A 26,590-nucleotide genomic window follows, 5' to 3' on the forward strand; every position below is an offset into this window, starting at 1 on the left:
AAGAGAGCAGTTCAGCAGTCAGCGCGTCAGGAATTTAACTTAAGTAGATAGTATTTCAGTGGTCAGTTTGGATCGTCAGGAGTTCAATAGTCTAGGAGTCATCATAGATAGTCAGCTCTCAGGAGTCAGCATTTGTTAACAGTTAAGTTATAAATGTTAGATCAAGCGTCAGTCAGTATTCAGCAGTGCAGGAATCGAGTCAGCAACCAATCAGACGTTTATCAGTTAGTCAGCAGAAAGTGGTTATCAACAGTTATCTCTTCAAGTTGGATGGCAGTTAAGCAGTCAGTTTGAAGTATGTGGATCTCTTATTTGTCGTAAGCATAGCTAAGTCAGCATCAGTCAGTTAGTCCGGAGATACGTGGTCATCAACTGTTTTGTCTTCGAGTTAGATGTCAGTGGAACAGAACAGTCGGTTTGAAGTCAGTGGATCTTAAGTTAGTCGTCAGAATAGTTGTCAGCATCAATCAGTTAGTCAGCAGAATAGTGGGCATCAGCAGTTTTGTCTCCAAGTTAGATATCAGTTAAGCAGTCAGTTAATGTCAGTTGTTATTAAGTTAGTCGTCAGTATAGTTGTCAGTCCACTTGTCAACCCTTCAGCAGACTGCAGGATGGGTACTCTCAGTGATGTCAGCTGGTTAGTTGGAAGCCGCTTATTCTTGCATTGCTGGCTCAGAATTTGTCAGCAGTCATGATGGTGAGTCGAAGCAGTAGGAAGTCAATTATCCGCAGCCATGTCAGCAGTTTAGTAGGTAATAGTTCTTCAGTATCATCAGCATAAAGCAGTCAAAATTATGAGTCAAGTCAGGCAGTAGGAAGTCAGTAATCTACGATAAAGTCAGCAGTTTAGTAGTTGGTAGTTTGTCAGTATCATCAGCGAAAGAATAATCAGTCAAGTCGTCAGTAGGTAATTTTTCAGCAGTCAGGATCAGCCATTAGCGTCAGTAGCTGAATCCGCTGAATAGATTTGTCAGTCATTAGTGATATATGATTTTAGAAGTATTCATATTTAGCAGCAAGGAGATCAGTCAAGAACTCCCATCTTTAGTTTCCAGCAGTGATTAGGTTAGTCAATGGTAGTGTCAATCAGCAGGTGTCAGCTATGATAATGCCAGGTGTTTGTCGTCAGCAGTAAAGAGTAAGTTGGTCTTGCATAGAAAATAAAAGTAATTGCCCTTCCCATTTACTTACCTACTAATAGTCTAAGCTACAAACACCTTAAGTTATAGTGAAGTTTGAGTCTTAACATCTAGTCTTTTCTTTCATTATTCTACTACGACAATCTCTGGAGGTCAGTCGTTCAGCCAGCGTTGTCGTTTGAAGCAGTCGTCGTCCCTCCGTTCATATATGCAATTGTTTTTTTTGGTCGTTTCAGTGAGTCGTGTTTCCCGTGGTCGTCCCAAATTTAAGAAACTTTTTGGGGTCGTTTCCAAGTCGTCCCGTTTCAAGTCCTCGTCGTCGTCGTTGTCGTCTTGGGCCATTTGCTGCGTCTTGTGTTTCGTCGTAGTCGTTATGGGAATGGAAGAAGGAGAAAGAGAAGGAGGAGGAGAAATATGAGGAGAGGTAAGGGAAGTATGAGGAAGACAAGCGGAATGAAGAGAAATTTGGGGAAAAGTATGAAGAGGAAGAGAATGAGGAGGAAGAGACGGAAGAGGAAGCAGCAGGGAAAGGGGGGGAGGAGGGGAGGGGTGGGGGTCTAGTCACGGGTGGATGGGTTGTAAGAGACAAGTGGTCACGTAACACATGAATTTATTGCCTCAAAAGTAGGGTAGTAATACAGTCCGTCGCTGCTGATGGGGGGAGGGGGGGAAGGGAGGGGAGGGGAGGGGAGTCCAGGCCTGCTGACTCCCCTCCTGCTCCCCCTCACCCCCTCCCCATCACCACCACACACCGTCACCACCACCCGCACCACCACCAGGTAAGTCGCATCACCTGTCTTTTGTTTGACCACCGAGCACCTGAATCCAGCAGGGCACGTGAGAACAAGGTGATACAGGTGTTGCGAGTGTTGCTAATCACCCTCCTGCAGGTTAATTAGGCTGAGGAGGGGGTCGTCACAGGTGGTGGATGGGGTCGTGGTGGGGGGTGGGGTAGTCGGGGGGTAGTCAGGCAGATGGTCCAGTCACAGTCATCCTTAAGACTTCGTAGATATATATATTGCCTTTAAACACTATATATATGTATTTATTATTTTTTTTTTGTATGTTTTTTACTGTTCCTGTTTTGGCCCGCCAGCGGGAACGATTATGGTCAAACTTAACACTTAGTAAATAATAAATAAATAATGAAAGTAAACAGTGTGTGTGTGTGTGTGTGTGTGTTGCTACAGGTGTGGTGGTGGGGGGTTACGGGGGGGGGGTGAGTCAGGTACTGGGGGTGTAGGGGGTCGTGTGGGGGGTGGGGGAGCAGCAACATGTCAAGGTGAGGGGGGAGGGGGTGTTGGGTGCTGTTAATACCCTGGAGACTCGGTTTGTCACTGGCTTCAAAACAATATCCAAACACTTTGTATGCACGTATTAAACCAATCATTAGTATATATACGTAAAAAAATAGGCTGAAGTTCGTTTCTAAGGTCTCCATTACTAAGAAAACTTTAATACCTAACTTAATATGAGAATTTAGCCGTGAATCAACTAGTCTTTCTTTCATTTACTATCAAGATGCAAAAACTTTTAAAATGTTTTGAAAAGAAAAACTGAATATCCTTTAACAGCAACATACACAAGCCTCCAGGGTGAACGGGTCTAACAATGAATAACAACATAACAACAACAGCAACAACATGGTTTTTGGTATCACTGGGAGCAGGGTGAGAGACGGGTGAGGCCGACAGGGCGGTCATTTCAGTGGGACCCCTCATTGTCAGCCTACACCAAACCCTGCCGTGTGTGTCTGCTAACCCCCAGCCCTCTCTAGAGTCAGCACGAGTCATCACAAGTCAGCCTACCGTCAGCATCCAAGGTTGGGGGTCAGTGGACAGCAACACGGGCGGGAGGAGGAGGAAGGGGAGGCGGAGGAGGGGTTTGTGGTATGGGCCTATTGGGGCTATGGATGGGTTGTGGGGGGGGGTTGGAGTTACATAAATACTAGCCTACGATGCGGTCTGTTAGCTACCTGAATACACAGCGTTCAATAGGAGGCTACTGCCATGCCTTGAAACATTCTTGATACACGTACACAATTCTAGGATAACTTGATGAACCTAAGTACTAACAGTAGTGATAGTAGCAAGGAATTGACCTAAAATTTAATATTTTTTGCTTATTCTTTCACTTTCTTTCATTCGCTCACTAAGACCTCAATGCCTCAAGTCTTAAATAAATGTCACTATGTTATCCAGTGTTTTAAGCGTCAAAGGCGGGAAATAAATAACAATAAACGTGAAAACCAGCGCAATAACTGTCCACATGTCAGTCTCATGCCATTCAGTCAGCAGTTGGGGTGGTTCAGTGTCTCTCCGGCTGCGTCTCCGTCAGTCCCAGGGTCCTCTGAGTCAGTCAGTTCGGGAACACAACCAAACAGCCACTCCCCACCGCCACCACATAGGCTTCCTTGCGGAGTGCCGGCACCTCGAGGCACTCAGTCTATAAGCTCCAGAATGCGTCTAGTTCCCCAAACGCTTATATATTCAGCGTTCATCGTGTTCAAGGCGCTACAGAAGGCTTAACATACTCCTATAATATCATATACGGTTTGGAACGGCCTGTGAAACATATGGATACAACTGTATAGGGTTGGACGGGGGTTTGAACTCCCTGTGATGGCGCTAGAATGCTCTGTCGTAAACCCTCGTCTATTGTAAGCAGTTAGACCACCTATGAATACACTACAAATAGATATCACCTTTCCGTCACACCTACATGGACGTTGCGTAAGAATACCTTGCCGGGGCGCCCTTCAGAGGCCTCAGAGCGCCCTCATAACACCAGTATGTTCCCGGGGTGCCGCCTTAGACATGGTTGCATTCGCTGAACACGGCCTTGCAGTTCTCCCCGACGCGGCCTCGCCTGCCGGCATCGTTGAAGATCTCGAAGGGGGTGTAGGTGGAGCGCTCAAGCAGGTAGCTCATGCCGTATCTATGAGAATGAAGACAAGTGTGAGGTGGGGGCAGGTATGGAGTCGCTGAAAAGATATCTCCCTCTCTCTTTTATTTGTTGGTTCTAGGTTTAGTAAATTCAATATAAACCTCTATCTGTGGCAGGTGTGAGATGTGGATAGGTATGGAGCTGCTGTGATGGTCTCTCCTTTCATTCGATGGTTATAGGTTTTGGAATTTCAATATTAGCCCCACTTTTTTTTTACTATGCTTCCCGCCCATAGCTATCTCGTGCCTTGCATTTCCGTTATTCTGTCTCCTTCCGCCGTACTCACGTTCCGATCTGGCAGAAGAGGTAGCCGGTGTCGCCGGTGCCGAGGACACAGTCAGTGTTGGCCTCGCACAGGTACTTCTGCATGCAAATGTCGTCCTCGGTCTCGTAGGTCTTGATGTAGGTCTGACAGAGAAAAAAAAAAGTTGAGAAAGGCGCAGCAAAATGGAACCTTTAACAGAAACTTGACCTCGTGAATTGAAAGTAGTCAAAAAAGCATCGCAAAGTTGTGAAAAGAAAGAAAGAGAAATCGTTAACATGACTTCTTGAATGCAAACAGTGAAACAGCCCTCGATATACTAGACTGACCTACAGTGACCTGGACTGACCTTGACCATGGTGGTGGCGGCAACGGCGGCATCGGCAACAGGGTCGGAGGAGCCCATGCTGCGGGCCTGGAAGGAGCGCTCGGAGAAGCTGGTGCGGAGGGCGTCGAGGAGGGTCACCACGAGGCCGAAGAGCTGTGTAGAGGAGAAGGAAGGAGTTGATGAGAATGTAGATGGCGGGGAAGCTTGTTATATTTCAGGATTAAAGTTTAGACAAGATGAAGAGGAGGAGGAGGAGGAGGAGGAAGAGGAGGAGGGACACGCGTTAAAAGCGTTTATGATTGTCCGGAAAGTGTCGAGAGTGTACTATCAGACTAAGGTAATGGGACTGAAGATGAGATAACGGGGAAGCTCATTACATTTCAGGATTTAAGTTTAGATTGAAGATGAGGTGGAGGGACACATATTAAAGGCGTTTACGAGGGCCCGGGAGGTGTTGAGAGTGTATTATCAGACTAAGGTAATGGGAGTGAAGATGAGATGACGGGGAAGCTCATTACATCTCAGGATTTAAGTTTAGACAAGATGAGGTGGAGGGAGGTGTTGAACGTACATTTCAGACTAAGGTAATGGGACTGAACGGGGAACGGGGAAGCTCACTACACCTTAGGATTTAAGTTTAGATTGAAGACGAGATTGAGTAGGAAGGACATGTGCTTAGAGGCATGGAGGAGAGGCAGGGAGGTCTTGAAAGAGTATTCGAAACTAAAGTAATGGGATCGTTACCTCAGAGGCCTGCTTAGCCATAACGCCCACTTCCTCGGGGTTGTTGGAGCCGGTCAGGTAGGAGATCACGGCAGTCAGGATGCCCTAAGGAGAATAATGACAGTGATGATGATACTAACAATAATGATGAATACAGTTTTGATGCGATATATTGCGTTAGTACATAAACCGAGCTGTGAAAGTTGACACGTAGAGAAATTGCTTGGTTCCGTCAGTTTACGAGTGTTTGCAAGCGTCGTGATAGTCAGAATATTAGAATTAGTGAAAGTTTTTGATGTTCCTGTGAACTGAGGGAGAAAATCAGCCCCATCCCGCTTTGATGTGACAAGATATGACGTGCGAAATAGTTACTCTCGCACACACACACACACACACACACACACACACACACACACAGCTTTTCCCTTCAGCAGACACACACGCTTTCTCTCTCTCTCTCTCTCTCTCTCTCTCTCTCTCTCTCTCTCTCTCTCTCTCTCTCTCTCTCTCTCTCTCTCTCTCTCTCTCTCTCTCTCTCCCCCCTTCCTTCCTATATTTATTCCCATTCGTCTCCTTTTCTTCTCTTCTTTTCTCTTTCACTTCTTTCACTTTCTCCTTCAGCATTTTTTCTTCTTTAACTCATCCATACCATAGACTCACTCTCTCTCTCTCTCTCTCTCTCTCTCTCTCTCTCTCTCTCTCTCTCTCTCTCTCTCTCTCTCTCTCTCTCTCTCTCTCTCTCTCTCTCTCTCTCTTGTACCTCAACGGGGGAGCCGGAGTCCATCTTGTCAATAGCGGCGTTGTCTCCACCACCCAAAACATTGAGGACCATCTGCACGCCGAGGGACACCATCTTGGCCCAGGAGAATTCGCCAGTCTGCAGAGGGAAGGGGATGGTAGAGGCAAAGGAAGAGATGCTGATGCCGGGATCGAGCTGAAAGCGGAGATAGAATGAACTGGGAACATCCACGACGCTTAAAACTATATAAATTAAATGGAAGTGGATATGGAGATGGGATAACACGAGACCAACTAAAATCGTACTCATTTAGACAGGTATTTGGATGGGGAGAAAGTTAGGGAAGATTATAGGTAGGGGAGGTAGGTATTGGGGGTGTGTAGGGGAAGATTTTGGTGCTGGGTAGGAGAGAAAAAATATTATAAATTGGACGTAAACAGTAGTAAGGCAAAGAATGTAGGTAAGGGAGGTACTGGGAAGGTGTGGGATCTTGTATGGTGCTGGGTAGGAGAGAAAACGTATTGTAAGTTGGACAGGAACAGGAGAAAGGATTGGCAAGTTCGAATCGCGTCTGGCAAAGAGTATAGGTAAGGAAGGTACTGGGAAGGTGTGGGATCTTGTGTGGTACTGGGTAGGAGAGAAAAAGTGTTGTAAGTTGGACAGGAACAGGAGAAAGGATTGACAAGTTCAAATCGCGTCTGTATTGGGGAGGTGTGGGATCTTATGTGGTACTGGGTAGGAGAGAAAAAGTTTTAGAAGTTGGACAGGAACAGGAGAAAGGGTTGACAAGTTCGAATCGCGTCTGTATTGGGGAGGTGTGGGATCTTATGTGGTACTGGGTAGGAGAGAAAAAGTTTTAGAAGTTGGACAGGAACAGGAGAAAGGGTTGACAAGTTCGAATCGCGTCTGTATTGGGGAGGTGTGGGATCTTATGTGGTACTGGGTAGGAGAGAAAAAGTTTTAGAAGTTGGACAGGAACAGGAGAAAGGATTGACAAGTTCGAATCGCGTCTGTACAGGGGAGGTGTGGGATCTTGTGTGGTACTGGGTAGGAGAGAAAAAGTATTGTAAGTTGGACAGGAACAGGAGAAAGGATTGACAAGTTCGAATCACGTCTGTACAGAGGAGGTGTGGGATCTTGTGTGGTACTGGGTCGGAGAGAAAACGTATTGTAAGTTGGACAGGAACAGGAGAAAGGATTGACAAGTTCGAATCGCGTCTGACAAAATTGCTTCAGTACTCACGGTCAGTTGGGTGATGTAGTCCATCTTGTCGGAGGAGCCGTCGGGGCCGTTGACGGGACCACCAAAGAGCACCTGCATGACCACGTTGAAGATGTTGCCCCACTGGAAGCCTCCATCGTTAGCCACCTCCTGAAGGGGCGAAGCAGGACCGGATGAGCTTGGGAGGAACTTGGGTGCGTTGTTTGGTTGTGTTGCGAGTGTTGCTTTCATGGTTGGTGTCAATGTTTGTTTCTTTTGGTATTCAAGTCCAAATGACGAGCTTTATCTCTGTCTAAACACCTGTCGTCAGCGTTTTCACCTGAGTATCATTAAGCCCTCACCTGTCATCTCATCCTGGCGTTACTCAGCATCCTCACCTGTCTGTCTCATTTGCTAATCCGCCTCATGCACTATACGTCTCATTACTCAACGTTTTTACCCGTCATCCTTTGTTCTGTGTCCCAGTTTGTATCACCTCAACACCCATCGTCATCTTACCTATTGTTGAGGATTTCACCTGTTTTCGCCACACCTGACACTTTTCTCCGCGTCACCTTCCATTCAGCACTTTTCATCACCCATCATCATCTGTCCTACCGTTGAAAATTATGGCTGTTTCATCCCAACATCTGGCTGCTATACACGTCATCTCCCATTCAGCATCTTTACCTGTCTTTACATCGTCATACCTGCTTGTCACGTCACTCTACCTTCCTGCCTCACTGTGCTACTAACCTGTTAACTTCACAACCCGGTAACCTGTTTGGCCTATACAACAGTCACCCCGTATCCATATTCTAAGTATTCAAGTCTTTCTTATAACCGATTATCCATACCTTTCACACCTTTCCCACTACCTAACTCACCCATTAACCTTTCTAGTGACAACAGCAAACATACAAACACAAACAATCGCCCCCTCATCCATATTCTAAGTATTTCCCTCCCTCTTATATCATCCACACACCTGCCCGGTCCATACACCTGTCCTACACCTGCCTCACCCACACACCTGTCCCACATCTTACCGTCTTGGCTGGGGCTGCGGGTGGTTGGTTGGGGCGATTCTGGGGCTGTGACTGCGCCCTGAGTTCGGGGTTCTTCTTCACGTTGTTGGACTTGGTGACGAATTTGCGGCCTTCGAGCACCTCCTGGGCGTCCATGGAGGCGGCGATGGTCGAGGTGACGAGGGAGGTGCAGAGGAGAGCCACGAAAGCCGCTCCCATGGTCTGTCTGGACACCATCTGAAGGGAGAAGAGAAGCCTTGTTAATGGTATTCGTGAGTTTAAGTTAGAGACTAGTTTGACTTCAGGTTACTCTAAGGTTAGGTCTGGTTTGCTTTAGTGATGCTAGGTTAGTTTAAGTTAGGTTATCTTTGGTTTGGATAGGTTAAGATAGGTTAGATTAAGTTTGGTTGAAAGGTTGCAGTGATGAGGTAAGTTAAGTTTGCTTTGGTTAGGATAGGTTAAGAAAAGTTAGATTAAGTTAGGTTGAAAGGTTGCAGTGATGACGGAAGTTAGGTTGTTTGCTTTGGTTTGGATAGGTTAAGATAGGTTAGATTAAGTTTGGTTGAAAGGTTGCAGTGATGAGGGACAGACTGACTTTTAGCTTTTGGGATATAACGAATGGGAAGGTGGAGGAAGAGGGGATGGAAAGGGAAGAGATGACTGTAAAGTGCAAGTGTGCAACGGGATAATGATGCAACTTAAATTTGAATGTAAGGAAGGAAGTACCAGTGAGAGATTAAAGAAGAAGCAAGATCCGTTAGCCAGAAATCAAAGAGAAGGAAATGACTGATGTGAAGGGCTGGAAAGTGAGGCAAATCGTGTTGGAAACAAGGAAGAGGAAATGACTAAGGAGGAGGAAGAGGAGAAGGAAAGGAGTATGTAGAACGATTGTGAAGCGATTTAACGCAAGGAAATATTCTCTCGATGGTATTGAAGACATTTTACTGAAGGAATATTGCATTGGTAGTTTATTATGTTACCTACTACTACTACTACCACTACTACTACTACTACTACTACTACTACTACACGTGATAGCTTCTCCACGCACCTGTGTTTCCTGTAATTAATTTCGACATCACAGGTTGACACTTTCCCTCGTTAAGCCCTAATTACTCTGTGGTGGAGTTGTTATATGGTTCAGTCTCTCTCTCTCTCTCTCTCTCTCTCTCTCTCTCTCTCTCTCTCTCTCTCTCTCTCTCTCTCTCTCTCTCTCTCTCTCTCTCTCTCTCTCTCTCCCCCCGTTTATCATTTGTGATGGTGATACATTGGTGAAAGTGAGGCTGGCGCTGCAGGAGGAGGAGGAGGAGGAGGAGGAGGAGGAGGAGGAGGAGGAGGGGCAAAGCGAGGAAGAGTGCAAGATTATATAGTTAAACAGTACAAATAAAAAAATAAAAAAAACACGTCGCATGCAATTTAAATATACAGAATCACATATACTTTCTCTTCACTCATTATATCGTACATCCATTACACTAAATTACATACCCATAACTTCACAAATGTCAGCTTAGTAACCGCATTTAAGTAATTAATTGATAGCTATAAAAATCAAACGAGGAATTAATGTAGAATCGAATAATTTAACACCTTGAACACCAGTTTAATTAACGCGAGCAGGTAAAATTAGGTGACAGGTGAGGTGTTACGTGTTGATTGGACAGGCAACGTGAAAACTACACCTGCAATCACACTGCCTCTAATGAGCTTGTGGAACACCTGGCTTCATGTCACTGACCATGCGAACTATTGCTCTCTTCTCTTTCTCCTTCCTCCTCCTCCCCCTCCATCTCCTCCTCCTCTTCCTCCTCCATTCATTCGCATTTTCTCCTCCTCAGTACAATTAGTCTTTCCCTCTCTCTCCTACTTTCTCTTCCTTCTTTACCTCCGCCTCCTCCTCCTCCTCTCCTCCTTTTGTACATGTCCTCAACTCTCTCCTCCTCCTCCTCCTCCTCCTCCTCCTCCTGTGATGGATATTTCACTTCCTCCTCCTCCTCCTCCTCAAGTGTTCCAGGTAAATTCTCATCGGGCTTTCACCTGATGACGCAGTTTGTGTATGTGTGTGTGTGTGTGTGTGTGTGTGTGTGTGTGTGTGTGTGTGTGTGTGTGTGTGTGTGTGTGTGTGTGTGTGTGTGTGTGTGTGTGTGTGTGTGTGTGTGTGTGAGACCGCTACGCCATTGTTAGAGCTCAAGTTGATTCGATTCTTTCTTTTTTGCATTAAAGAATTCATTGATCATTATTATTAATATTATTATTATTATTATTATTATTATTATTATTATTATTATTATTATTATTAGTTTAGGTTTGATTTTTATATGTTATTTTCGTTTCTCGTCTTCCTGGAATATTTAACTTTCCTCCTCCTCCTCCTCTTCCTCTTCCTCTTCCTCCTCCTCAGCATCCAACCTCATCACCTCCTTCTGTTCCCTTCGCCCTCATTTTTCTTAATTTTCCTTTATTTCCCATCATTACCTCCTCCATTCAGCCTTACGGAGAAAGCTACCACTCTCTCTCTCTCTCTCTCTCTCTCTCTCTCTCTCTCTCTCTCTCTCTCTCTGTATAACGTTTTTTCCTCACTTTGTTGCGTTAGGCAGAAAGGAATGGATTGAAAAGTTTGCCTCGAAGTAAAATTATAAATGCCGATGATGATTATGATTGAAATGTTTGTCGAAGTGAAATTAATAAGGTTGCTGCTGATTATTTTGTCAAGTAGAGATTTTTTTTTAATATGGCAACACTGAATTCAACATCACGCTCAAGTTTCAGGTAAATAAAAACAAGGGAAGGTTCGTTGACTAAAAAGGGTTGAATCGCCTTGGTTGAAAGGGTCGAATCCGTTTTCTATGAGATGGAAGACTCGTTCGGGAAAGTTACCTGTCACTTGTGTAATATTTTTTTATCTTTTTTATGGAGAAAGTTTTTTTAAAGTTTTTTATATCCGGTATGTAGTGTTATGCTTGTCTTTTTTTTCTTTCTTTTCCTGTTTTTTTTTGCTTCGTGTATCTTGTTTTCGTTCACATTTCCCATCCGCTTGTCTTTTCTTTTTTTCTGAGTTTCATGTTTTCTCTTCCTCATATTTCCCCTCCTCTTCTGTCATTTTTTTTTTATCACAATTGTTTCATCTTTTTTCTCTTTGGTCTGTTTCGTGTTTTGTCTTTTATCATATTTCCCATTTCACTTCCTTCATTCCTTTGTCTTTTATTCTTTTGTTTTAGTTGATTAATGATGTCACTTTTCTCTTTTCCTTTCTCTTAAGTTCTGAGTATCTATTTTTATCTTCTCTATCGCATTTTTTTCATTCACTTCCTTCATTTTTTCGTTTCATTTCTTCTATTATCTTCAGTTTCTCCTTCTAATTCATTCTTTGTTATTCTCTATGTTATTCCAAACCACATCCTGTTATTCTTCACTCTATTCATCTATTCTGGTATTGATCATTCTTTTCCTACTCATATTTTATCATTTATTCTTCCCATTCAGTTCCGTCTCCTAACTTGGTTCCACACGCAATGTATTCACAGCTTCCGTGTTGCCACATAGAAATAAATATATGTAATCATTCCTAGTATATCATCGCTTTCTCTCTCACACATTTCCGCCTTTACTATATTATTTATCTTGCTCTTTTTATCTTGTTCTCTTTCCCTATCTCTTTTTAATTTGTTTTTCCTTCTCTCTCTTTTGTCTCATATTCCTGTCTTTCTTCTTTCCTTTCCTCATTGTTCCTTCTACTTTTCTTTCGTATTCTCTTATTGTCTTCCTCTTTCGTGTTTCCTTTCCCTCATTTCTTCCTCTCTCCATTCCTTCCCTGTTCTCTCTTCTCGTTTTCTTGTTCTTTCATTCTTATTCGTTGCTACCATATCGAGTCTGTCTGTATTCTCTCTCTCTCTCTCTCTCTCTCTCTCTCTCTCTCTCTCTCTCTCTCTCTCTCTCTCTCTCTCTCTCTCTCTCTCTCATTTTGCTCCCTAGCGGATGTCAAACTTTCTCTCTTGTGGATGCGAGTCATTCTTCTTAGTAAGGCGACTCCGTGCATGCTAAGGAAGGGAGGAAGGAAGGAAGGAAGGAAGGGAGGGAGAAAGGGAGAGAAATAGAGAGAGAGAAAACGAGGGGAGGAGGTAGAGAAGGTCGTTCCCCTCGCCCCTTTCTCCCGTCTCTCTCTCTCTCTCTCTCTCTCTCTCTCTCTCTCTCTCTCTCTCTCTCTCTCTCTCTCTCTCTCTCTCTCTCTCTCTCTCTCTCTCTCTCTCTCTCTCTCTCTCTCTCTCTCTCTCTCTCTCTCTCTCTCTCTCTCTCTCTCTCTCTCTCTCTCTCTCTCTCGTGGGTCATAGAGGATATCTGCATGTTGTTGGCTGAACGTGTGTGTGTGTGTGTGTGTGTGTGTGTTTAGCGTTCATGTTCACCGGTTCGAATCTCATCGCAGCACACACACACACACACACACACAACACACACACACACACACACACACACACACACACACACACACACACACACACACACACACACACACACACACACACTTTGTATTTTCGTTAATCATAATAATTTAAATTTCTTCCAAATATGACAAACAATCTTTTTTTTTCCCTTCAGAACTTTTTTTCTAGTTTCTTTCCCAAACTGTCTATCTCCTTTTTTCCTCCCTCAACAGTCCTCTTCTCCTCCTCCATTCCTCACCCTTTATTTCTGCCTTCCTTTCCTTCCTGTCAACAATTCCCCTCCAGTTTCCTTCCTAACCCTTCTATCTCTTTCTTTTCTCCTTCCGCACTCCTTTTCCTTCTTCCCTCCCTCCTTTCTTCCTTCCTTATCTTCCTGTCTTCTGTTCCTTCCATCCCTTCCACTCTTCCTGCCATCCATATCATTATTCCTTTTTCTCTTCTTTTTTTTTTTACTTCCCACTCCTCTCTTCCTTCTCTCCCCTTTCCCTTCCCTTCCCTTCCCTTCCTTTTCCTATCCTTTCCATCCCTCCTTCCCTTCCCTTTCCATCCCTCCTTCCCTTCCCTTTCCATCCCTCCTTCCCTTCCCTTTCCATCCCTCCTTCCCTTCCCTTTCCATCCCTCCTTCTCTTCCCTTCCCTTCCCTCCCTTCTTTCCCCCCTGCCCTCCAAAGTTTCCTAGCGGAGGAGGAAGTCCAGTAGCGGAGAGAAAGCTGGAGGAGGAAAAGTCAACCGAAAGGAAGGTCAGCTGTTAGCTTTCTCCTTGACATTCCTGGCATCGCACTTTGTAACCTAAGCGACCTGGCCCTCTAGAGTCTTCCCTCCTCCTCCTCCTCCTCCTCCTCCTTGATTCCTTCCATGATTATTGTTATTGTTGTTCTCGTTTCTTTTGTTGCACATGATGGGAAGATTTGTGTGTGGGGGGTAGGGGGGGAGAGAGAGAGAGAGAGAGAGTCAGGGGTCAGTAAACCTTAAAACACGTACTTTCTCTTCCAGGTAGAAGCGTGTGCATATTGTTACGTACATGTGTGTGTGTGTGTGTGTGTGTGTGTGTGTGTGTGTGTGTGTGTGTGTGTGTGTGTGCGATCGTTTTATAATGCGTGGAAATTTAGGTGCATTTTATCTGTGTTTTCGATTGCAGTTGTAGTAGTAGTAGTAGTAGTTGTTGTGATGTAGGAGTAATGATTTATGTACTACTATTACTATTACTATTACTATTACTATTACTACTACTACTACTACTACTACTACTACTACTACTACTACTTCTTCTTCTACTGTCACTACCATCATCACTCACAAACCAGTCACCAAACAGCCGTAACAGCACTCATTAGATAACACACAGGTAACACAGGGAAAAAATAACGCCAAAAAGGGCAACAAAACAAAGCGAGTCACACCTGAACCCATGTCGTGGTTACCTGTGCAGAGGGAGGGAAAGTTTACTCACTCACACGTGGGACTCGGATAAAAACATAGACACACACGCACACATATTACATCAAACTCAGTCACTTGTCAACTTCTTCCCTCCCTACCTTCCCTCTCTTCCCTTTGTCTGTTCCCTCCCTCCCTTCCCTTCGTCTGTTCCCTCTCTCATTTTCCTTTTTTTTCCCCTTCCTCTTTTCCCTTTCTGTTTTCCTCCCTTGTCTTTCATTCATCTCTTTCCCACCTCTCTTCCCTTCCTTTCTTCCCTCCCTCTTTTTCCTTATTTCCTCTCTCTCTCTCTCTCTCTCTCTCTCTCTCTCTCTCTCTCTCTCTCTCTCTCTCTCTCTCTCTCTCTCTCTCTCTCTCTCTCTCTCTCTCTCTCTCTCTCTCTCTCTCTCTCTCTCTCTCTCTCTCTCTCTCTCTGATTTCTTCCCTTCCTCTCTTCCCTTTCTCCCTTCGTTTTCATCCTCATTCCTGCATCCTTTAAATAACCCTTCCACTCTCTAACTCGTAACTTCACATCCCTGCGTTTCCCTCTTCATACCGGCATAGCTTTACCTTATATCACCTTTCTTCTCTCTCTCTTGGACTCCTAACTTCAAGGGAAAGTGTTCACCAGTTTATGGCTGAGAGGAGAAAGTGCCCCTGACGTGTTGGACAAGAGTTTAGGCTTATTCCCTTTGCTAGATAGTCTTGGTGAGCCATTAGAAAGTCTGGCTGTCTACTCCAGTTTGTGGCTGAAAAAAAAGATGTTGGTATTTGGCTGTTATTAAAGACTCGCTTGTTAGTGGTGTCTGTGTGTGTGTTTGTGTGTCTGCGGTGCCTTTTGTGGGTCGTCTAATGGTAGTGTTGTTCTAGTAGTACAGGTCTTTGTCTAGTATGAGTAAGTGAGAGAACGAGAATGAAAGTTTGGGGATTATAGTGTGAATAGATCTTAAAAGGAATGTTCAAGTCTTAAAAGGCAAATGAACTTGGGTATGAGTAAGCGCGCGAAATATAAGTATAGCTTTGCGTTGTATTATTTTTTGTCTCAGGAAATTGTGATCTCTTGAACTTGTATTATTTGCGAAGACGTTGAACAAAGGAAGGGATTGTATATTGAAAAGAAAAGGTGAATGATTGGAATGTATTTGTAGAAAGTGAAACAAGATACCAACTTTATGGATGAGAAGAAAGTATACCAATTAACTGAGTCTTAAGAAATACTACACCAACTTACTAAGCCGACTCGCCTCTTGTTAAATCCTTGTAGTCAGATTTATTCTTTTGTAAGTTTATGGTAATTGTTAAAACGAGTGAGGAAAGCAATCCAGAAGGTGCTAACGACTTGTGAAATGAGTTAGACAAATACTGGAATTATAATCGCAAAGGGAGAAAGAGTATGAAAAAAAGTTAATGAATTATCGCAAAGGGAGAAAGAGTATGAAAAAAAGTTAATGAATTATCGCAAAGGGAGAAAGAGTATGAAAAAAAAGTTAATGAATTATCGCAAAGGGAGAAAGAGTATGAAAAAAAAGTTAATGAATTATCGCAAAGGGAGAAAGAGTATGAAAAAAAAGTTAATGAATTATCGCAAAGGGAGAAAGAGTATGAAAAAAAAGTTAATGAATTGTCGCAAAGGGAGAAAGAGTATGAAAAAAAAGTTAATGAATTATCGCAAAGGGAGAAAGAGTATGAAAAAAAGTTAATGAATTATCGCAAAGGGAGAAAGAGTATGAAAAAAAGTTAATGAATTATCGCAAAGGGAGAAAGAGTATGAAAAAAAGTTAATGAATTATCGCAAAGGGAGAAAGAGTATGAAAAAAAAGTTAATGAATTATCGCAAAGGGAGAAAGAGTATGAAAAAAAAGTTAATGAATTATCGCAAAGGGAGAAAGAGTATGAAAAAAAAGTTAATGAAATGAATAAATTACAGAAAATGGAACAAGATTTAAGTTTACGGTAATTGCTAAAGGGAATAAGAGGTAGTACTCCACAAAGCACTAAATATCGCCATCCTAAAATCAAATGAAGGTCAGACTAATACTACAAACAGAACCAAAACGAACAAGTGATCAGAAGCATGGAACAAGATTTAAGTTTACGGTAATTGCTAAAGGGAATGAGAGGCAGTACTCCACAAAGCACTAAATATCGCCATCCTAAAATCAAATGAAGGTCAGACTAATATTTGAAACGGAACCAAAACGAACAAGTGATCAGAAGCACGTTCCGGATGTTAAGCAAGAAGGAAGTTTTACAGCGGCGAGGGGAATGACCGAACCAGAGACGGGAACGCCACAACGCAAGCTGGAAGTAACGAAGGGATGAGTCAGTGAGTGAGCGCTGCCAATAGAACCGGGTCACACTACCGAGAAAAGAGAGAGAGGGAGATGAATCCGAAGACGCGAGTATGTGACCCGGATGTACGAGGAAAACCCAAGCTGCACCCACACTTCTAAATACGGGTTGCGCTTTGGCTCGGGATACCGGTGTAGGAAAGTTAGAAGCAAAGTTAAGGATCCGTTTAAGCGTAAATTAGACCCCAATTCTGAGACGCTTTCGGCTCAACAAATATATATTACCAAAGGTCACAAAGGAGGGTAGTCAGTTTCTCAGGAGTTACAAGCAAAGTTAAGGATAGTAAAATTGTCAGTTATAGTATGAATGAAGAAAGAGTTACGTTTGCATCAAAGTTAAGGAAGTGAATAAAGAAAGTTGCAGTCGAAGTCAAGGATCTTAGTAGTGTTTGTAGGTTGTAATAAAGAAAGAAAAGTCAGGAGCAGAGTTAAGGAATCGTGGAAATGCGAGGCCAAAGTTAAGGAAGCGAAGAAAGAAAGAGTTACATTTCCATCAAAGTTCAGGAAGCGAATAAAGAAAGTTACAAACGAAGTCGAGGATCGTAGTATATAGTGTTATAGGCTGTAATAAAGAAAGCAGTCAGGAGCAGAGTTAAGGAATCGTGGAAATGCGAGTTAGTATGGATAAAGGAGGAGAGCAAAGTTAAGGAAGCGAAGAAAGAAAGAGTTACATTTGCATCAAAGTTAAGGAAGCGAATAAAGAAAGTTACAAGCTAGGTCAAGGATCGTAGTAGTGTTAGAAGGTTGTAATAAAGAAAGAAAAGTCAGGCGTAAAGTTAAGGAATCGTGGAAATGGGAGTTAGTAGTTAAGGAAGCGAAGAAAGAAAGAGTTACATATGCATCAAAGTTATGGAAGCGAATAAAGAAGGTTACAAGCGAAGTCAAGGATCGTAGTGGTGTTAGTAGGCTGTAAAAAAGAAAGCAGAGTCAAGAGCAAAGTTAAAGAATCGTGGAAATGCGAGTTAGTATGGGTAAAGGAGGAGAGTAAAGTTAAGGAATCGAAAAAAGAAAGAGTCACATGCAAAACCAAGGATCGTAACAGTGTCAGTAGGTTGCAATGAAGAAATCAAAGTTAAGGAATCGTAGAGTTAGTATGAGTTAACCCCTCCGCTGCGACTGTCATGGATTTGGCCTTCAGTGGTAGCCTGGTAACATCAAATTATAGTCCCAGGTCTCTCTGTCTCTCGTGGATAGTGGAGTGTTTCCCATGTGGTATTGGTATGCTGGATAACTCCTCCCAGGGTGCAGGACTTTACATTTTTCTTCATTGAATTGTAGCAGCCACTTTTTGTTCCATTCCTGTAGCTTGGTGAGGCCTTTTTGTAGGAAATCCGCAGCCAAAGGGTTAAGGAGTTCGAGGAAAGTTAAGGAAGCAAAGAAAGTCGAGTAGCAATGTCCGTCAGTAACAACGAAGAAAGCGAAGGATCCGTGAGGGTGTGAGTGGACTTCATTAGCAGGGGATATTGGGTGTGAGCGTCCCTGCGTGGGTTGCCTGCTGACACACTGACCCAGGCGAGACGTTCATGTCCTCGAGAACCAAGGAAGGGCAGGGACTCCTTATTGGGACGAAACGGAGTCATCTGTGTGTGTGTGTGTGTGTGTGTGTGTGTGTGTGTATATGCTTGATAAACAGTTCCCGTACGATGTGTTTTCCCTTCGAGTGTGAGTAGAGCGTGCGTATGTGTGTGTGTGTGTGTGTGTGTGTGTGTGTGTGTGTGTGTGTGTGTTCGTACGTCTGGCAGCTTCCGTGTCAATAGCCTCTACCTTTTCTTCTTCCCCGGCACAGTTAGTCTTGTTTTTTGTTTTGTTTGTTTGTTTACTTTACTTAATCGTCCAGCTGCTTGGCCGTCAACAGGTGTTCTGAGCGTGAGAAAACATTCCTCGCGCCTGTCACCCCGAACTGTTTTTCTTTAATGTTGTAGTGTTCTCGAGTTATTAGAGGTGCAAGTGTCTCTGAAGTGTTCATTATCCCATTCTCTTGAGCTTTTATCGTATTTTTCTTACAACAAAGGAGACAGCTCAAGGGCATACACACAAAAAAGTAAACAATAATAAAATAAAAAGCCCGCTACTCGCTGCTCTTAAATTCCTCCTATTGGACACACTACTTCAGTTTCTTCTTAGGTTTCAAGTCTGCTTTATTATCTTACTTTCCTCTGGTAGTTAATTATAAGGAAAAAAAGCATGAGATGGTAACATTGATAACCGTAAGTTGTAAAAGAAAATATCTACTTCGTTTGTCGTTTTCACCTTAATATCAAGCCGTCAAGATGGGATTCAGCTTTACATAAACTCTTCAACGTAACGTAACTGCGATGCTATAACCGTAATGAGATGCTCTGCGCTATTATCATAACCCAACGTAACCACCTCGCGAAATTATAACTGGACAACAGAACAGATTGCTTTAATGACGATGATTATATACTGTTCTCCCTTGTTTACTCCCTCGTTACGTTAATGGCGACAGAGGAGACAGATGCGGAATTATATGACAGATTTTCGATTACGCGAAACCGCCACATGTCGCTAAGTACTAAAGAAAGCGGGAAGATAAAAAAAGAAAACGGGAAGAGCATAGCCACATGTTTCTGCTTCCGGTTAGCATATGGTGACAGGTAAACGTGACTTACCTGGTTCCGGGTGCCTGTGTGTGTGTGTGTGTGTGTGTGTGTGTGTGTGTGTGTGTGTGTGTGTGTGTGTGTTGTTATGCGCGTTCTTCCGTTTGATTGGCCCGTTAGGTTGACAAGCAAAGAGGTGACCAGAAGAGGAAGTAGAGGCGATGGAGGAGGAGGAGGAGGAGGAAGGAAGGAAGGAAGGAAGGAAGGAGATGAAAACTTTGCACACAGGAATGAAATTAGAAAACAAATTCACATTCAGATCATGAGAGAGAGAGAGAGAGAGAGAGAGAGAGAGAGAGAGAGAGAGAGACTCGCTCGGTAACAGAAACAACACGTAACGGAACGGAAACTCTCTCTCTCTCTCTCTCTCTCTCTCTCTCTCTCTCTCTCTCTCTCTCTCTCTCTCTCTCTCTCTCTCTCTCCAATGACCCTTGACTCCGAGCAGTGACCTCCAGCACATGGACGCCCTCGGGAAGGTCACACGAAAACCTCATGACCGTTTTCTTGGGTCATTGTTAGTGTTTTTATCTTCTTTTTCTCTACATTTTTTTTTATCATTTTTTGTATTTTTATTATAAAGTTTACCGGACAATTCATTCCACTTCCCCTCTCCTCCTTTTCTTCTTCCTCTTCTTTCTCTATCTCATTTCTATTATTTTTTCTTTGTATTTCTATATCAATCGCAATTTCGATTTTTTGCTTATTCATTTCATTGGCATTTCGTGATGATTCGTGTTCATTTGCTGTCATTGTTAATCTATTTTGTCTTGACTTCTTCCCTTTCTCCTCTTTGTTCTTTCTTACTTTCTTATTCTCGTCCGTTATTGTTGCCATCTTATTTTTCTCATTTAATTTCCGCTTCCGTCGTTGAGAGAGAGAGAGAGAGAGAGAGAGAGAGAGAATGGTCAACCGTAGCTCACCCAACCCACACCTTATTCCGTTACCTGAGTTCACATAGCACCTGTCTGTGTGTGTGTGTGTGTGTGTGTGTGTGTGTGTGTGTGTGTGTATGTGTGTGTGTGTGTATGTGTGTGTGTGTGTGTGTGTGTTTAAAGGCAGGTGTTACAGTGAACTACCTCAAAGTCATTCTTGTGGATATAACCTCCAAAGAAGAAAAAGAACAAAAGTAGTAGAAGAAGAAGAAGAAGAGGAAGAAGAAGAGGGCAAAACAATTATAAAACCACAATCCCCTTCTTCAACCACACACACACACACACACACACACACACACACACACACACACACACACACACACACACACACACACACACACACACACCATCTGCTCCCTTATAACAACACCATTTTTGACCTCACCACCATCTGTTGTGTATTCATAGAGACGAAAATACTAAACAAAAACAAAAGCAATATTCCTCAAGCTCTTCCCTCGGTTACATGCGCCATTAGGTCTATGAAGGAACTGGCTTTCTACGAATTAGCCAGGTAGGAAGAACGGCCAGGTGTCTTCAGGTGTGCGAGGGCCTCAAGGTGTGTTTGATAGGCAGGTGACGTCTCTCCGGTCTCCCCAGGTATTGTTGAAGGTAATTGGCTTCGTGATTTCGTGTTTTTTTTTTTTTTTATCTGGCGTTTCTGCTTCTATCTGGTTATTTTAGAAGGGAAGGTTTTTATGTGTTCTTTTTGCTTCCTTTTCGTTCGTGTTATGTTGGATACTATTGCCGTTTCGTTGTTACTTTTGTATGTTAAGTTAGTAGCTAGTTTAGTGATGTCTGTCGTAAGGTATCGATTTTCCTTCTTCATCCAGTAATACAAAGAATAAAAGAAAATGAAGAAACGAAACAGTGAGAGACAAAGGATTTCTTATTCGTCCATTACTACGAAGATAAGAAAATAAACAAGAAATAAAGAAAACTAAGTGACAAGCGACGTGATATTACTACGACGAAGCATGGACGAGGAAAGGAATGGAAGAGAGCACGCGGAGGGCAACAGTAGAGGACCCCGTGACCTATATCCAGGTTATCTGTTAGGGGAGGAGGAGGAGGAGGAGCGGTGACGTAAGGGGAGGGAGGGTGAGGTTAGGAGACAGCTTCAGGCAGACCCCACCAAACCCCCTCCGGCTTTGTTCACCGGTCCAATGGCTCTTCGACCTCCTCCTCCTCCTCTTCCGCTCCCTCCTCCTTTACTCCCTCACCTACATTCCCAGTCACCCTCAGCTACGCTCCATCAAGACAATAAAGATTAGAGGTATTGAAGACTAACGAGGTGTATCGCATCCTCTTTTCTGTATTTAGAGCTTGAAATAACTGTACAAATCAAGGTGTTATCCGAAGAAGAATTCAGAGAGGAGAGAAAGAAAGAAAGAAACCACTGAAGAAGAACTAAAAGAAGATGACAACGAAGACACAGGATGAAGAACCGGAAGATGAAGAAGAAAACAAAAAAGGCAAAGAAGAAGAAAAAGAAAAAAAAAGTGTACGAGGCAAAGAAGAACCGGAAAGAGATGAAGAAGAGAGCAAAGAAGAACCCAAAAGAACAAGACAACGAAGAAGAAGGAGCAAAAAGTGTAGAAGGCAAAGAAGAACTGAATAAACAGAATAAAAGAAAGGCGGGGAAAAAGGAATAGAAAAGTAGACGACAACGAAGAAGAACAAGAAGAAGCAGCAAAGAAGTGTAGCGTAGCGTCAGCGGCGGCGTCTTCGTCCCTCGCATACAAGTTCAGGGTTGCGCGCTGTCCCGTTAGCCATTTACGGGACCCTCGCTGCCGGCCACGCGCGCACCGTTGCCAGCCGCGCGAGTCACCTTCAAGAGGGAAAACTATCGCACACTTGACACAGTTCTTCTCCCGTTCACAGCCATTATCAGTCATCGTTGCCATTGCTGCATTCCGTTTTCTTTGTGTCATGATCGGTGTTTTTTGTGGTTTTGTTGGTCTTCTTTATGGTGGAGTTTCTGGTGACTTTGGTAGACTTGTGGGTGGGGGAGGTGGTGGTGGTGGTGGTGTGGAAATGCAAATACAGGTGCAAGGTTCAAGGTGATTTGGTGATATTTTTCTTCTTTTTCGGTCCGGTGAGTAACAAGACGGGCGGGTTTGGGGAAGGGAAGGAAGGACCGGAATTGCTCTTTCTGTATCCGTTTTAGACAAAGAACTTACATTTTTCAGCGGTCTTTTCTGCCTTACATGTTAACGCTCACATTCCAACACTCGATAAAGGAATGTTTTTAGTGTATATATGAAGAGGTGTATCAATTGAATCTTGTTATTTGTATTGCATTTGATGATGAGGATGACGACTAGAGGATCCGATGTTATATTCTTCCTTACATGTTAACGCCCACATTCCAACACTACAATAAAGGAATGTTTTTAGTGTATATATGAAGAGTTGTATCAATTGAATCTTGTTATTTGTATTGCATTTGATGATGAAGATGACTACAAGAGGATTCGATGTTAAGTTACCTCTTCGTCTTTTTAGGGTAAGAGTGGGTAAGGTTTGGTATTTCCCTCCTCTTCCTCCTCCTGTTACCGCACTTTCCCGCCGGGCTTGGATCACTTCCTTAGTCCTTATTGAGGTCACCGGGGCTCTCCTCTTTTTCTTCCTCCTCCTCCTCCTATCCTCCACCTCCTCCAATTTCTACTCCTCCTCCTCCTCGACTCTGACTCCTTTCCTTCCTTTCTCTCTCATGCTTCCCTCCTTCATTTGCTCCTTATCGTTATTTTCTTTTCGTAATCTTGCCTTTTGTCTTTTTCGTATCATATATTCTTCATTTCCTTATTTTCTTCTTCTTTCTTATCTTCCTGTTCTTCTTGTCACGATTTTATTAGTCTGGTGATGATTATTTTCCTTCGTTTTCTTTCTCTTTAATTTTGTTGTTGTCTTCGTTTTTATAAAACTGATAAGTCATCTTTGTGTTAATCTGTTATACAAGTGTTTTTTTTCAAGAGAACGAGAGAAGAACGTGACTTGGTGAAAATGTAAATATCTCTTCTTTCTTTCTCTTCCTCCTTTTGTCTCTTCTCCTCCCTCTCTCTTTATTAACTCTTCTTTTTCTCTCTTGCTCTTTCTTTCACTTCTTCCTTTCTTTTCATCTCTCCTTTCGCTATCTTCTTATGTATCTGCTTCCCTCTCTATCTGCCTTTTGTATCTATGCTTTAAAGTCATTCTTCAAAAGTGATACATAGATAGAGAGTTGTTGATTTTTTATGAGTATTCTCTTCCTCTCTCTCTTTTCTGCCTCTTTACCTCTCCTTCTTCTTCTCTCTTCTGTTTTATTCTTCTATCTTGTTTGCATTGTCCTTACTTAGCCTGCCCCTCCTCTCTCCTCCTCCTCCTCCTCCTCCATCTTCTATCCTGTTTGAATTCATGTATCAAAGACTTCAAAAGTGATACATAGATAGAGCGTGACTTGTTGAGTATGTTTCGTCCTTCCTCTCTCTTCTTCCTTGCTTCTTACCTCCTCCTTCTTCTTCTCTCTTCTGTTTTATTCTTCTATCTTGTTTGCATTTATGTATCAAAGATTTAGGAGATGGAAGAAGGAGAGTCCTACTAGATTAGCCTTGCCTTTCCTCTCCCTCCTCCTCCTCCTCCTCCTCCTCCTCCATCTTCTTCTTTCTTCTGTTTTTTCCTCTATCCTGTTTGCATTCATGTATCAAAGACTTCGAAGGAGATGGAAAAAGGAGAGTCCTACTAGATTTGCCTTGCCTTTCCTCTCCCTCCTTCTCCTCCTCCTCTTCCTTGCCTTTCCTCTCTCTCCTCCTCCTCCTCCTCCTCCTCCCGTACCGTTGCTTCCCTCCTCGGGCTCCTCCACACCTAACGGGTTTCCTCCTGACCGTGGTTTGTGGGCCACTACCTCCCTCTCCCCCTCCTCTCCCTCCTTCTCTCTCTCTCTCTCTCTCTCTCTCTCTCTCTCTCTCTCTCTCTCTCTCTCTCTCTCTCTCTCTCTCTCTCTCTTTACCTCGTTTATTCATCCACCCCCTTAGTTATTTACTTCTCTACTTTCTCTTCATTCACTCTCTTTACTCTCTATTCGTCCACCCCTCCCTCTCTTATCTCTCTTCCTTTTCTTCATTCTTCATTCTTTACCTTATCCTATTCCTTCACTTCATCTGTTTTACCTATTCTTTTTTTCCTCTTCATTCCCTTCCTGTATGTCACCTGTTCACCTCTTCTAGCACACCTTTCTTCATTGTCTTTGTCACACTACATGTATCACGTTCACCTCTTTGTCCCAGTAAGTCTGTGCACGCTTGGAGGACTGATAACCTACCTGTCTCTGTCTCTCTATTTCTGTCTCTCGCGAAAAGTTCTTGAAATATTCCTCGGGTTACAAAGACGAAAGTAATGGCAAGTTTTTCCTGTTATTTTTTCCCTTTTTACGTTGGCAGATTCAGAGCAAGCAAAGAGAGTATGATCAGAGTGAACTTTAGCATAACCCACCTTGATTCGTGTGTGTGTGTGTGTGTGTGTGTGTGTGTGTGTGTGTGTGTGTGTGTGTGTGAAGGCCAGTTTCAAGGCACATCACGAAATAAACCTGACCACTAACATACCGTGTGAATGGAGGAGGAGGAAGAGGAGAGGAGAGGAGAGAGGGCAGGTGCAAAGGTGAAGTTGAAAAGGACAGGGAAGGGAAGAAAAAGAAGATATCAGAACAGGAATGGAGGGAAGGAGGAGACCAAAGATGATACGGGAGAGGAGAGCAAGGGTTAGGGGAGATAGGACAGGAAAGAAAAAAAGAACTAGAAACTGGAAACTTGGATGGAAGGGAAAAGATGTTGAAGATGGGAGGGAGATGATATCAGAGAAAGAGGAAGACGAGGAGGAGGAGGAGGTGGGGAGAGAGGAGGAATATCCGTTAGTGAAGGATATGCAGTCATCAATTTGCTTTCCATCGCTTCTACTTAATTTCTTTATAGTTCAGAATTCACTCGTGTTTGCAAATGAAAAATATACATACAGGACTAATTCGTGTCTCGTAGTAATTAGGAATGGTGTCAGGTAAACTATATGAGCTCAGGTGTGTGGAGTCTATCATCCAACACCTGTAGTTGAAGTTAATGTTTAAAAATAGAATCTGCATCATGTGTGAGAAGAGTCAGGATTATAAATACATCGAAATTTAAATCGTTTTTCATTAAGTTTCGTTTTGCACTCAATTTCCAAAGTTACTTCACACCTGAGAGCTTGTGCATACCTTTCAACACACCTGAGATTCACTACACTTACGTAAGTACACCTTCCTGCATTTCATCTCCCACCTACACACCTACGAACACCCCTTGTCATATCCCACTTACACACCTGAAAATATAAGTTATCCACACACCCAAAACACAGACGACGAGACATACACACCTGCTAATCACCAACACCTACACCTGGAATACTAATCTATCCCTGACACCCACAGAACTGTCACACAAACACACATAACCAAGACAAACACACATGAGCCAACGCTAATAAGACACCTGCATCACAAGACACACCTGTACACGAAGACTAACACAACACACACCTGTCACCTTCCATCACGGCACACCTGGTCACACTTACCTTGCTGTGTTGTGTGGTTGGCGGAGTGTGAGGAGCGAGTGTTGGTTGGGTCCTGTGCTGAGAGACTGTGAGGTTTGGAGTGAGCCTGCCAGTCCTTTTACTCCACTCAACTCCACTGCCTCCGCCTCCTCCGCCCCCCTCTCCCTTTCCAGATCTTCCCATCCTCCGTTTTCTCTTCGGCTCATCAAATGTTGCGGGTGACTGTGCTTTTGGGGTAGGTCTTCCTATTTTTTTTTTCGAGTCTTCATTTTTGTGTTCCGTTCATCTTCCTGGGAGTGATTTTTTGTTTTTTTCCACGTTGTCATCTTCTCTAAGTCACTGTGGCGTCTTCAGTTCCGTGTGATGCGGGGTGACTTAGCTAGAGTGTGGTTGAGGTTAGGTTAAGTGTTTCAGTTTGGGGGAGTGGGTGGGGTGGGTGAAAGGGGGGATGGGGGAAGGGTATGAGGGGTTGGGGGAAAAGGGGGAATGGTGTGGGGGATTGGGGGGAAGGGTTGGGAGCGTTTGTGTGTATAAATATGGATGTATGTTGAATGCTCCTCTGTGTGTGTGTGTGTGTGTGTGTGTGTGTGTGTGTGTGTGTGTGCATGAGTGGTTATAACAGGCATATATGTTTGTATGTGTGTATGTATGTATGTGTGCGTGTTTGAGGTTGTGTATGTTTAAGTCGAGTCAAACACAGTTACTACCTTGGTTTTGACTTTACACACACACACACACACACACACACACACACACACACACACACACACGAAACATCGAAAAAAATAAAAAGAAGAAAACAACGACCTACAAATTTATTTTCGATTCCGCTCTAGTTTCCAATATAAATTCCCATCACGTGATCACATCATAAACGGAAAAAAAATAAAAGGAAAACGAA

General features: G+C 43.4%; 1 protein-coding gene across 2 annotated transcripts; it reads right to left on the reverse strand.

The window, feature by feature from the left end:
- Positions 1-1,732: 1,732 nt before the first annotated feature.
- LOC126994139 (uncharacterized) lies at positions 1,733-25,812 on the reverse strand. Of its 2 annotated transcripts, none has more exons than XM_050853395.1 (8): positions 25,711-25,812; positions 8,388-8,603; positions 7,381-7,509; positions 6,159-6,275; positions 5,420-5,503; positions 4,697-4,828; positions 4,372-4,493; positions 1,733-4,076 (listed from the first exon to the last, which is right to left on the reverse strand). In XM_050853395.1, the coding sequence occupies exons 2-8, from the start codon at positions 8,601-8,603 to the stop codon at positions 3,950-3,952; spliced, it is 927 nt and encodes a 308-aa protein (XP_050709352.1). In that variant the 5' UTR covers positions 25,711-25,812; the 3' UTR covers positions 1,733-3,949. The 2 variants fall into 2 exon arrangements, with proteins under 2 accessions (XP_050709352.1, XP_050709343.1); XM_050853386.1 differs by having other exon boundaries at positions 6,159-6,332.
- Positions 25,813-26,590: the final 778 nt, after the last annotated feature.

The sequence above is a fragment of the Eriocheir sinensis genome, chromosome 7 (assembly GCF_024679095.1).
Source record: "Eriocheir sinensis breed Jianghai 21 chromosome 7, ASM2467909v1, whole genome shotgun sequence".
NCBI lineage: Eukaryota > Metazoa > Arthropoda > Malacostraca > Decapoda > Varunidae > Eriocheir > Eriocheir sinensis.

What these genes read in the sequence shown, in the direction of transcription:
- LOC126994139 (XM_050853386.1), bottom strand. Translation starts at nt 8,603, where the DNA reads ATGGTGTCCAGACAGACCATGGGAGCGGCTTTCGTGGCTCTCCTCTGC. An exon ending in CCGCAGCCCCAGCCAAGACG is followed by an intron (nt 7,510 to 8,387) that starts GTAAGATGTGGG and finishes TCGCCCCTTCAG; the next exon opens with GAGGTGGCTAACGATGGAGG. An exon ending in TGGCTAAGCAGGCCTCTGAG is followed by an intron (nt 4,829 to 5,419) that starts GTAACGATCCCA and finishes TCCTCTACACAG; the next exon opens with CTCTTCGGCCTCGTGGTGAC.